Source organism: Mercenaria mercenaria, chromosome 12, assembly GCF_021730395.1.
Source record: "Mercenaria mercenaria strain notata chromosome 12, MADL_Memer_1, whole genome shotgun sequence".
NCBI lineage: Eukaryota > Metazoa > Mollusca > Bivalvia > Venerida > Veneridae > Mercenaria > Mercenaria mercenaria.
Window position 1 is genome coordinate 23930203 of NC_069372.1, and position 13848 is coordinate 23944050.

General features: G+C 35.8%; 1 protein-coding gene across 2 annotated transcripts in view; it reads right to left on the bottom strand.

The window, feature by feature from the left end:
* Positions 1–13848, bottom strand: part of LOC123533676 (thiosulfate sulfurtransferase-like) — a 58544-nt gene that overhangs the window by 5072 nt on the left and 39624 nt on the right. Inside the window, exons 1-4 of one of the 2 annotated variants that reach the window (XM_045315432.2) lie at positions 10333–10433; positions 7003–7136; positions 4309–4510; positions 3107–3202 (exon numbers count right to left, since the gene is read on the bottom strand). In XM_045315432.2, the coding sequence (XP_045171367.1) occupies positions 3107–3202; positions 4309–4510; positions 7003–7130 (426 nt within the window). In that variant the 5' untranslated portion in view covers positions 7131–7136; positions 10333–10433. Of the gene's footprint in view, positions 1–3106; positions 3203–4308; positions 4511–7002; positions 7137–10332; positions 10434–13848 lie in introns of those variants that run through there. The other variant, XM_053519457.1, reaches the window with a different exon arrangement.

Here is a 13848-nt window from a genome sequence, read left to right on the forward strand (position 1 = left end):
TGACGGGATCTGGCCAGTTTTCAAAAGGAACAGAGAATTTATGCCAGTACAACTTGTGTGCAAGTCTGATTAAAGTTGATTGCAAAATGCAGTCTCTATCGTGTTCACAAGGCAAAAATAGTAAACTTTGGCCCTTTAAGGGGCCATAACTCTGGAACCCAAGATGGGATCTGGCCAGTTTTTGAAAGGAACCAAGATATTATGCCAATATAAGTGGTGTGCAAGTTTGACTGAAACTTATTGCAAACTGTGGTCTCTATCATGTTCACAAGAAAATGTGAACAGACAGACGGACGGACGAAGGGCGATCACAAAAGTTAATCATGTCACTATGTGACAGGTGAGCTAAAAAAAAGACAAGAGCTTGTCTAACACGAAATGCCCCCCTTGATGCATTCAGTAATTGCACAAGGAACAGAAATTATTTGCTCACTGTAAACAGAAGTTCTACTGTTCTGGTTCAATGTGACATTGACCTTTGACATATTGACCACAAAATCAACAGGGGTCATCTGCTGGTCATGATCAACCTCCCAATCAAGTTTAGTGATCCTAGGCCTAAGCATTCTCAAGGTATCGTCCGGAAAGGGTTTAACTGTTCCGGGTCAATGTGACCTTGACTTTTAGCCTACAGACCTCAAAATCTATAGGAGTCATCTACAGGTCATGACTAAACTCCATATTAAGTCTCATGATCCTAAGCCCAAGCGTTCTCAAGTTATTGTCTGGAAACAGTTTAAATGTTCTGGGTCACTGTAAACTTGACCTTTGACCTACTGACCTTAAAATCAATAGGGGTCATTTGCTAGTCTTGATGAACCTCTCTATCATCTTTCATGACCCTTGGCCCAAGCGTTCTCAAGTTATCGTCCAGAAACCGTTTAACTGTTCCTGGCCAATCTGACCATGCACTTTGACCAAATGAGCTCAAAATCAATAGGGGTCATTTGCTGGTCATGATCAATCTCCCTATCAATTTTCCTGATCCTAGGCCCAAGTGGTCTTGAGTTATCACCCGGAAACCATTTTACTGTTCCTGGTCACTGTGACCTTGACCTTTGACCTACTGACCTCAAAATCAATAGGGGTCATCTGCTGGTCATGATTATCAACTTTCATGATCCTAGGCCCAAGCAATCTTTACTTATCATCTGGAAACCATTTAACTGTTCCATGTCACTGTGACCTTGAACTTTGACATACTGACCTCAAAATCAATTTAGGTCATCTGCTGGTCATGACCATCCTCCCTTTCAATTTTCATGATCTTAGGCCCAAGCGTTCTTGAGTTATCATCCAGAAACCGTTAAACTGTTCAGGGTCACTGTGACCTTGACCTTCGACATACAGATCTCAAAATCAATAGGGGTCATCTGCAGGTGATGACCAACCTTCCTATCAATTTTCATGATCCTAGGCCCAAGCGTTCTTGAGTTATCATCCAGAAAGAAGTTGGTCTACATACAGACCGACTGACGGACAGACCTAACAACATCTGCAAAACAATTTACCCCTCCTTCTTCGTAGGGGGGCATAATAAATAAAGGGATATAATTCAATTTACAGCAAAAACCAAATAAATAATTTTGGTCACTGTCACCTTGACCTGTGAGGTACTGACTGCAAGATCTTTCTCAAGTCATACTTAGCCATTGTGTAAAGTTTTTAAAAGTAGTTATTATACTTTCTGACTTCAGAAAGAAGTTAAGTCAGGTCCATGTGACCTTGACCTTTGATCTACTTATCGCAAATACAATAGACCTTTTCTTTTAGTGGTGCTTAGTCAATGCATGAAAGCAGTTAACTATTATACCATAAGCCAAAGAGTCCGGAAACCATTTTCCATATAAAGGTCAGTGTGATCTTGACCTTTGACCTAATGACTGAAACAATAATGATCCTCCTAAAGTTGCCAGCTTTCTTACATATTGAGGGCTGTAAACAGACAACACCATAACAGTTTAAACTAGACCTATCAGGCTATCACTAAAGGTGATGAATGTACCCCCCACACGCACTGACACAGTACATTGCAATCTGATGCACAAAAGACTGCAAATTATGTGGACTGTAAGTATAAAGACTCTATGTATATAGTATAGTAACAAAAAACAAAGTCCCATAACTCTGCAGAATATTTATCTAAAAGAACGTAACATATGCGCCATGCACAAGTAGGGTTAGTACTGATCAATTGTGTGAAGTTTCATTAAATTGTGTGCAAGGGTTCGGGAGATTAGGCGCGCACAAGATTGCATATGCAGACTGTATGTACATAGTATATTAACAAGAAACAAAGTCCCATAACTGTGCCGAATGTTTTTCTGAAGGAACCTAACATGCACCTTGCACAACTAGGGTTACTACTGATCACTTGTCTTAAGTTTCATTAAATTGTGTACATGGGGTCAAGAGATTATGCACGCACAAGATTGCATATGCAGACTGTATGTATATAGTATAGTAACAAAAATCAAAGTCCCGTTACTCTGCAAATTTTTTTTCTGAAAGAACCTAACGTGCATCATGCACAACTACTGTTGTTACTGATCACTTGTGTGAAGTTTTATTAAATTGTGTCAAGGGGATGAGGACAGTTGGTGCACATAAGATTGTGTCTATGTATATAGTATAGTAACAAAAAACAAAGTCCCATAACTCTGCAAAAAATTTTCTGAAAGAACCTAACATGCATCATGCACAATTACTGTTGTTACTGATCACTTTTGTGAAGTTTCATTAAATTGTGTCAAGGGGATGAGGAGAGTTGGTGCACACAAGATAGCATATGCAGACTGTATGTATATAATATAGTTACAAAAATCAAAGTCCCGTAAATCTGCAATTTTTTTTCTGAAAAAACCTAACAAGCACCATGCACAACTACAGTAAAACTGTTGTTACTGAACACTTGTGTGAAGTTTCATTAAATTGTGTCAAGGGGATGAGGAGAGTTGGTGCACACAAGATTGTGTCTACGGACAGACGGACAGACAGACAACCTGAAACCAGTATACACCCCCCCTTACAACTTTGTTGTCGGCGGGTACAATAATTATGCCTCATTTTTTCAAAACAATATAATGTATATCCTGCCCACATATACCTGTATATCTGTGCACTGATCTGTTGTAGGATATCCTAACTGTAGCCACTTTGATAAACCACCATCAAGTATTGATACATTTTTGTGACCAAAATGCTGAAATAAAATGCATAGTACTACATAAAAGGACACTAAAGTAAATAAAAGGTTGAGGTCACATTATCAAACACTGAAAAATGAAAAATGTTTAATCTACAATTTAAAAGGGAGCTGCTTACCAAAAAGATACTGACTGAATGGCAACAGTGCAGATCTTGATCAGACTGCATACACTGGTCAGACAGGCAGACATAAATGTGTACAGCATGGTAAGTGCCGACATAGAATGATGCTTCCTGATTCATGTGCTTGTATCAATATGGGGAATAAAGTATATGAAACTAAAAAAATTTTTTTAAAAAATGGAGATAATTTAAAAAAGAAGAAAGTGAAAAGAGATAGTTAAAGCAATGGTCATATCATTAAGTATAATATTTGCCTCTATCATTTTGTGAAGTTTAAATGAAATGCCATTTATAGTTTTCAAGTACATGTAGTGCTCTTGACAGGCCACATTTTGTATAATAAAGGGAGATAATTAAAAAACTAGGTAAGGCAGCAATATGATTCTTTGACACTGCACTTCTCATCAATAGCCTGTGTCATTTTGTGAAGTTTCAATGAAATGCCTTTAGTAATTTTCAAATAATGCTCCAGACATGCCTTATATTGTATAATAAAGGGAGATAATTCAAAACAAGGTAAGGTAGAGTTATGGCTGTTTGAGTCTGCACTATGCACTATGTCTTATTGGCTTTTAAGACTATATCTGTAGTTTCAATCAAATGCCATTACTACTTTTCAAGTTATACTCCTGACAAAAGTGGGACAGACAGACCGACAAAGCCACAACTATATGCTCCTCAAAACTGCTTTTTCTTAGCAGGAAACTGTAATATGGAAAATGGAAACATTTCCAAGGTTTAAGCACCCTACTTTGAATATTTCCTAGTTTAATCAAGTCAACTGAAACCCCAGCCCCTAAATCACAAGTAATGTCCTAAGATTTTAACACCTATACTGAATGTCCCAATCTTTTACCCATCTATCCCATTTATTCAAGTGTTAGCACCTAACCTAAATGTCCAGAAGTTTTACCACCTATCCTGAATATCCCAAAGCTTTATTACCTATCCTGAATGTCCCCGAATTCTACAACCTACCCTAAATGTCCACCATCCTCTACCTGCCATGAAGTAGCCAGCCCTGTCCGAGTTGCTGTAAACTATAATGTGAGAGTCCGAATTTATCCCTGCCTGCTGTGCGACCAGTGTGAAAGCTTCAACAGTAGGAATATTCCTAGGGTACATGTCTGTGTGTTCTGCTGATAAAACATCAATGTATCGAGCCCCTTGAATGTGCTGCCTACAATTAGCAAAAGAAAACTGATGGAGGTTTCGAGTCTTGGAGCTCACTGCAGCTTTATAAAAGCACTTGCCTTCATATAAGACTTAATTGCCTGAAATATATTTTCTTTACCTAAACTAAAAGATCTACAGATTTCCCTGCCATACTTTTCTATTTAACCCTTAGCCTGCTGGCGGCAGATGATTCTGCCTTTGCGACCAGTGCAGACCAAGATCAGCCTGCACATCCGTGCAGTCTGATCATGGTCTGCACTGTTCGCTATTCAGTCAGTAAATTTTCAGTGAAAACCCCTTGGAGTAATAAGTGGTACTGTCCAAACTGAAAGATGGACCAGTCCATTATAGAAATATAGCAGGTTAAGGGTTAACAATAATACCCTGCAACTACAATCTTTATCACATATCAGACCATCAAAGACATTTTAGTAAGATGCATTATTTTGTAAAACTGTAGTCTTTTTTAATCATATAATCTTAAATGATGTATTTCATGGTACAGACCATGAAGTTGCATTATCTTCTTTTTATATAAAAATTGACAATATATAAATATTGCATTCCTGAGAGGGTGATATGAAAAATGTTCACCGCGAGTAATATTGACCGAGGCGCCAGCCGATATATATTTTATTATACCGAAAGCTTATAAGGGTCAAAGCATTTACTGGAAAATCAACATAATAATTTATTTAACATTAAAAAGTAATTACTAACCAAATAATAAAGACAGAATTAAAGAGTCTTTACTTGTTAGCACTCATAATTTGTGGCGACTTTGCTGTGTGGTAACACTTTTTTGATACATTTAGTCGAGACGTTTACATATCGCTGAACCCTATATTTATTCTAATATTTCAACATTGCGCCAATCAGTAGCATTCGAAAAATGGCGATAACTTTCTTTTTTCCAAATTAAACATGTAAGTGCGAACACTCATTTTCTTAGTTAGATCATTTCCATACTTATTGTGGTAGTTTCAATTCAATATTTGATGAAAGATTGTTTTCGAAATATTTTGCACGTAGCATAAAAAAGAAAATTCGGCTGTGTTCGCATATGCAAGAGCACCAGAAAAGGGTAATTTAATCCTAACGTATAATTATATATTAAAAAGCGCCTCGTCTGAAAATCTTTCGACTCAGTCTTTTAATCAATGCGAAAGTATCAATCTCTCAACGGATGATATGAAAAAATAATATCACATGCGCAGAAAAACAAAATAACGCTGTTGCGCATGTGATATGAAATTATGGATCATATCACCTGCGCAGAAATTGAAAATAACGATTTTGCGCATGTGATATAAAATCACTGGGGAATATAATATACAGTGAACTTGCCTATTCCGAACCAGTCTGTAAATTGACTCATTTCCAAGTTTTTAAGCAGACGTCGCGCATACGTCAAGAAAAACCGTAAGCTATGTTTTGGTTTTATATCTAATACATTAAACTAATAATTAATTGCTGGTAAATGTTCAAGTTATTCTTACATAATACATATTTACAACATTGTCCAAATGCTATATTTTTTCTTATGTGGAAATTTGACGAATGTAAACAAAAATGTCAGATTCAAAGAGCGCTTGCGTTCTAGTTTTTTAATGAAATGAAACGGAAGGGAGATTAAAAAGAATGAAATTTTATGCTCTTTCCAGTCAAATATCCCACATTAAAAACAATTTGTCCATTGAGATGCCTGAAGAGGAAATATAGATGGCATACGTTGTGCCTATTCCGAATCACACATTTTCAGTTCGGTTCTGCTGCACGTTGTTTAAAGATTGCAGAAAAAATATCAATTCAGTGTGTCCAAAATATTAATTTATGTTATTGTTTTTACCCATGGCCAAATGTTAAAGAAAAATGTGGAGGTATTATTATACAATGTGACTATTTAATTCACATAAAGGACAAGACCGCCCACATGTCTGTTTTAAAACAGAATATTTCAATAATGCCAAAGAAGGATGTCATGCCTATCGTTTTAGTTATTTAATTGGCCTTAAATGCGATTATTTCTATTCCTGACATAAAATAATTTCAGTTTTCGATTCAAGATGGTAGTTTTATGTTGTTGTGGATAGTAGTAAGAAAACCATTTCAGGTCATTTGTGGTGATTCGGAATAGGCGAGTATGACCCGGTTTACGCACAGTACCAGTCTGATCAATTACAGAAATCTGTTACAATGTTTTGTTTCGAATTTCTTTTCACATATTTTAATTGTGACATATTTGTCCAGCATTTAAAATGAAATTTATATTTAAAATATAAACTGGACATAGTAAAATGATAAAAAATTAAAAACTGGTTTGGAATGGGCAAATTCGCTGTATTATTCATGTTAAATTAATGGGAAATTTGCATTGGACATTTCTGTGAGGTATAATAACAGATATTAATGCACCTTTAAAATAAAATGTTTTACACTTAAATTCTTTGTCATATTTAAAATCCGAGGTGCAAAATACCACCAAATGTCCCTTACTTGTTATAGTCCTGCCGACAGTCCTTGGTACTTGCCCAGGATACATCCACGATAACAATTTTATCCAAATTTCCAGACTTAATCCTCTCATTCAACCATTCACACGATACAAGCTGGGGTACAGCCATTATCTTCTGCAAATACACAATTACTTTTGTTTTTGTTAGTCCTTAACATGCTAAATTTCTATAATGAACTTTTGTCCATCTTTTAATTTAGACAGAACCATTTACTGTTAAAAGGGGTGAATACCAAAAAGATACTGACTGAATGGCGAACAGTGCAGATCATGATCAGACTGCATGGATGTGCAGGCTGAACATGATCTACACTGGTTGCTTAAAGGCAGACTCAGTCTTGTCCAGCATGATAAGGGTTAATATGATTATACTAACATACTGCTATAGACACAAGATCCCAATAAAATTGAGTATGAGGTTCATGAAAACTCCGAGTCCATTCATAATGACTGTGTCTTTGTATTTTTGAATCCTCATCATGCTGATTGCGTTTTTCCTTTTTATAACAAGAGCTATCTGTAAGACAGCACACTCCACATTCCTCAGTGCTTGACTCTGAATTAGAGCTGAGCTAGAAAAAGGGGCATAACTCTGTTAAAATTCAAATCAGAGTTATGGGGATTGTTTCTTATGGTGTACCTTTGATAGTTAACAGCTATTCTATATTTCAAGTCAATAGCTTTGAAAGTAACAGAGATATTGGATGTTATATAAAACTTTGGCCAAAAATTCTACGTTAAAAATGGGCATAGCTTTGCCAAAAATTAAAACCACAGTTATGGGTTTTTTTTCTCCTGGTGTAGACTTTGACTGTTGATAACTATTTCAGGTTTCAAGTCAAAAGCTTTGATAGTAACAAAGATTATTATTTGACTTTATCAAAAACTTTAACCAGAATGATGTTAAGTTAAAAAGGAGCATAAATTTATCAAAATTCAAATCAGAGTTATCAGGATTGTTTGTCCTGGTGCAGACTGTGACAGTAAATAACTACTTAAAAGCTTCAAGTCAATAGTTCTGATAGTAACAGAGATATCTGACTTCATCAAAAACTTTTACCAAAAGCAACGGTACCGCAGAAAAGTCGAGCTAAAAATAAATGAAAAAGAACACGATTGTATTACTCAGCATTTTTGCTTAGCTCAGTTGTACAGTATAGTCTATGAATTGTTGGGTTTGAAGTAATGCCAATACAATTATAAGTCATACGAAAACTTCACAGACTTTTATGGTGGTGGAAGACTATACTTCTGTAAGCCACATACCTGAATGGTTACCTCACATGAAGAATTCTATAACCCAAGCAAGGCTTGAACCCATATAAATGAGGGGCATGTGATCTGAAGTCAATTGTGGAGGCCCCTAGACAATGAACTGACAGGTTGCAACTTAACACATGGAGATAGTGTAATAATGTTTCCTGACAATATGACAGTTGTCCACTTTTGATTCAGCTGCTGTCATTTACTTGTGAAGAAAAGTCAGTGCAGGCAGAGAATCAAAGTTCCAAGAATATTCCAGTAAGTGGTCATGCCTGTGCAGGCAGAGAATCAAGTATTGTTAAGGTCAATGAAGAAGTTTGTACATGAAGAGTATTTAGGAACATTCAGATTAGAGTAAGCTGGTACAAGTAGAGAATCCAGGAACATTCAGGCTACAGAACAAGCTAGTACTGGGAGATAATTGAGAAACACTGAAATTAGAGAATAAGCCAGTGCAGGGTAAGAATAAAGGAACACTGAAATTTGATAACGTTGAGTGGGTACTTGGAGAGAATCAGGAACATTGAAATTAGAGAACATTGAGTGGGTACTCTGAGAGAAACAGGAACACTGAAATTAGAGAACAATCCTGTACAGAGAAAGAATCCGAGACATTAAAATCTGAGAACAAGCCAGTAAAGGGAGAGAATCCAGGAACATTGAAATCAGAGAACAAACTGATACAGGTAGAGAATCCAGGAACAGTTTGTTACAGAGCAAGCTAATACAGGTTGAGAATTCAGGAACAGTTGGTTACAGGGCAAGCTAATACAGGTAGAGAATCAAGGAACAGTTGGTTACAGAGCAAGCTAATACAGGTAGAGAATCCAGGAACAGTTGGTTACAGAGCAAGCTAATACAGGTAGAGAATCCAGGAACAGTTGGTTACAGAGCAAGCTAATACAGGTAGAGAATCCAGGAACAGTTGGTTACAGAGCAAGCTAATACAGGTAGAGAATCCAGAAACATTCACATTATAGAACAAATAAGAGAATAGGCTGGTACAGGGAGAGACTACAGGAACATTAAAATTAGAGAACAAGCCAGTACAGGGAGACAATCCAAGAACATTAAAATTAGAGAACAAGCCAGTACAGGGAGACTATCTAGGAACACTGAAATTATAAAACAAGCTGATAGTTACAGGTAGAAAATTCAGGAAAAGTAAGAACATGCTGCTACAGGGAGAGACTCCAGAAGCATTCAATTTAGAGAACAAGCTGGTACAGGTATAGAATCCAGGAGCATTCAAGTTAGACAATAAGCTGGTACAGGTTGAGAATCTGGGAAGATTCAGGTTAGAGAACAAGCTGGTTCAGGTTGAGAATCTGGGAACATTCAGGTAAAAGAACAAGCTGGTACAGGGAGAAAATCCAAGAACAGTGAAATGAGAGAACAAGCCAATTCAAGGAGAGGATGCAGGAACATTCAGGACAGAGAATTAGCTGGTACCGGGAGAGATGGCAGGAACTATGAAATAAGAGAACAAACTGGTACAGGTAAAGAATCCAGGATAATTCAGGTTATAGAACAAGCTGGTACAGGTAGCCAATCATGGCCCATTTAGGCCTATGTATGCTTTTCTTTTTAACAACAGTCATCTTTGATTTTCAACACTTCACAAATACACTTGTATTACTTTTTTTCCCTCCTGTATATTTCTTCTATTAATCTTCTCGCACACCTGCACGTAGTACTAGAAAAGAGGGCGTGGCAGTATGACTAGACAGATAGATAGATATTAAGGACTCAGGCATTCCTTTTTTTTTTCTTCATTAAGCTTTTTTCAAGAGTTCAGAAAGAAAAAAATAATGTTTTCATGTACATAATATAACTGAACTTGAAATTTAAAGAAAGGTCCTTTTTAATGTGGCATTTTACATGCTGTTAAGCACACCATCACACCATTATACTAAATTACCAATGTTTAAGTTGCATTATAATATTTCATGTAATTTTGCAAGTAACATTAAATTTCAACAAATATGTAATAATTAGAATCAGTATCTATAGGTACATGTATACTGTATATTAAGTTGAGCTCATACCTGTATAAAATGTGACCCAGTAATACACAAACTCAACACAACATGTTCATAAGTGTAACCACTAGATTAAAGTTGTGAATAGATATTATTTATAGGTTTTAAGCTATTTATAGCCTAGGGGGTTTTTCCATATAATATACTGCATGTTTATACATGTATATGTATGTACTGATGTATACAATCTTTGGCAGATTTAAATTTGTATATAATTTCATTTCATAGAGTCGGATATAATCTTTACTAATACTAATTTAGTGTAGAGACACAATTGCCTACCTATTTTTTACGAAACACAAGTATGAAGTTGAATATGAAGATATAAATCAATAAAAAGGAGATCACTGTGACGTCATGCATAAACATCTGTTTATTTAGTGGTGGTCAAAACAAATGTTTTTACATCGTTTGTGTATGGGATAAGAATTTTTAAATTTCAATAACTTTTTTGCTCATTTATGGATTTTCAAAATTCAAAAAGTTTTGAAATACTTACAATTTTCATACTGTCATGTCTAAACATCTTTTCAAATGACTAACCATTTTAAATGACATATAATTTTAATAGTGGCGTAGTGATATTTAAAACTTTTAGAAAAGCACTGCAAGTTAAGTTTCATAATTAATCCATTTTATCTCGAAATATTGATTAAAAGTGATTAATAAATTTCTTGTTTTATAACCTTTCCATTGATAAAAAATTTTTTGATATAATTTTGTGTTTTGAGAAAGTTAAGGCCATTAGAAAAACATCACTGTTTACAAATTTTCTTTTTTCTTCATTTTTTTAAATATAGCAAGACTTTTCGGAAATTATCTTTGTGTCAGACAAGAGCTGTCTCCATAGGATGACACATGCCCCCGATGGCACTCTGAATGAATAGTTATGGCCGATGTTAGAGTTTAGGACCTTTGATCTACGGACCTGGGTCTTGCGTGCGACACGTCGTCTTACTGTGCCACACATTCATGTGTAGTTATTTTAAAATCCATGCATGAATGACAAAGATATGGACCGGACATGCCCATCATTGCACTATCATGAAATATGACCTTTAACATCTAAGTGTGACCTTGACTTTTGAGCTACGGACTGGGTCTTGCGCGCGACACGTCGTCTTACTGTGGTACACATTCATGCCCAATAATTTTACAATCCATGCATGAATAACAAAGATATGGACCGGACACGCCCATCAATGCACTATCATGAAATATGACCTTTAACGTCTAAGTGTGACCTTGACCTTTGAGCTACAGACCTGGGTCTTGCGCGCGACACGTCGTCTTACTGTGCCACACATTTATGCGTATTTACTTGAAAATCCATCCATGGATGACAAAGATATGGACCAGACACGGCCATCAATGCACTATCATGAAAATTGACCTTTAACGTCTAAGTGTGACCTTGACCTTTGAGCTACGGACCTGGGTCTTGCGCGCGACACGTCGTCTTACTGTGGTACACATTCATGCCAAGTTATTTGAAAATCCATCCATGGATGACAAAGATATGGACCGGACACGAAAATTGCGGACAGACCGACAGAATGACAGACGGTTCAAAAACTATATGCCTCCCTTCGGGGGCATAAAAATGAATACAGTTGAAAAGAAATACTTTTCATGGCCATAAAAACATTTAGCGTAGGGCCAAAAATTTAGGGTACGTCGGGATATCGTAAATTTTTCTTTTACGCCTAAGTATGACTCTCTACCACTTCATTATGATAACTGTAACAAATTCAATTTTGTCAAAATGACATATCCAGCGGAATCCAGACCTCTGATGCATTTACTTTGTCAGCTAACAGCAATTTCCTTGTAAATAAAAATATTTTTACAGCTTTTCCATCATTTCTGATCAGTCAGACCTGCGAAACTTCAGTTTTGTTTTTTTTCAAATATGAACTGATCACTTGGCAGTAACAGTGTGATAGAACTTACACAGAATCTTTCAAATTTGCCCTTTAAGGGCATCGCCACCTGCCTATATTCCATGTTTCATGTCAATACCTTTAGGTCATGTATGATTGGCACATCTGAACTTGACCTACCACCCTGGTTCATGCACTCTGCACATCGTCTCATCGCCATCTACCTTCATCTAAAATTGAAGTCAATACCTCAAAAGGTTAATATCTTGGGTATATGAATGATTATTTTGTTGGTCAAGATTCTTTACATAGATATAATACCTGTTTCAGGAATAAAGGGGCTTATGGTCTTCCTAAGGTAAAGGGGTCGGGATCAAAATCATTTTGTTTTTTAGGAGCCAAACTATGGAATGGGCTACCTTCTGAAATCACAAACATTACAAAATCAGCAGTTTTTAAGGATGCCTCCAAAAAACATTTAATGAACAGTTTTCAAACATCTTTTGAATTTTTAAATTTAAAGTTACATGTAATACATTTTCAAAATTTGTTGTTTTCTTCGGCTAAGGTAAAACTATTTCTTAATATTTTACCAACATCTTCATTCTTAACCATCTATCCATGATGTGCTTACAGTGTTCAATTTCCCATACATATAGTAATTACTGTGATGATATATTTTCCTGAGATATGTTTCTGTACGATAGGATATTATTTTCATAATAATTGATGTCAGTCACCTGTGATATTTCTATTTAGAATTATTCTGTGATATATTAATAATGTTTGTAATATGTGTTAAATTTAAATAGTGCCTCTCTATGTCATGCCACCAGTGCCAAAGGACCACAATGGAAACAAGCGCTGGCGCTTTTTTGTGTTATCCTTGGTATTGGATGCATATAATGGTTTAATTTTGTATTATTTAATATTTATTTATTTATTTATTTATTTATTTATTTAATATTTCAATATGTTAGAATTTTAACATTATAAGAATGTTTGTAAACCATTATATGTTTTCCTTTGCCGAAATAAATCAATCAATCAATGTTACGCTCCCAACACTAAATATGATGGACAGTTTTGATCCTTGAGCTCAATTCATGACGCTGACCTCTGGCCTACAGAGCCGGTTCAAACACTGCATATCGTCTTATCTGGATTTACTTATATGCCAAGTATAAAGTCAATATGTTTAGTGATTATGAAGTTATGTTCCGGACACAAATTATGATGGAAGGACAGTCCGACGGACACGCCATCACATCATACATATGTTTTGCTTTTTTTTCAAAGCAGGCGTATAAAAATGAGAGAGGTGTAAGGAAGAAAATACAATAGACCAAATCTGTTTCTTCATGATAGATCAGTGTTCATGCTGGATGCCAGTGTCCCCGCTAAAAACTAGCCCTGAGCCTTTGGCAAACAAGTGAATGAAGTATTGCCATGCGATACAAAGTCCCCTACTGGAAGGCACCTAATTTTCTCTACTGCAGTATAACATAATGAACTGATATCTGTCAATGATGTATAAACAATATTGTACTACATATACAATATGTTATAACAACACACTTGGATTAAAATGTGCATATATAAAAACCCACAGTTGTTTTCATATTGAATTTTTTTGGCT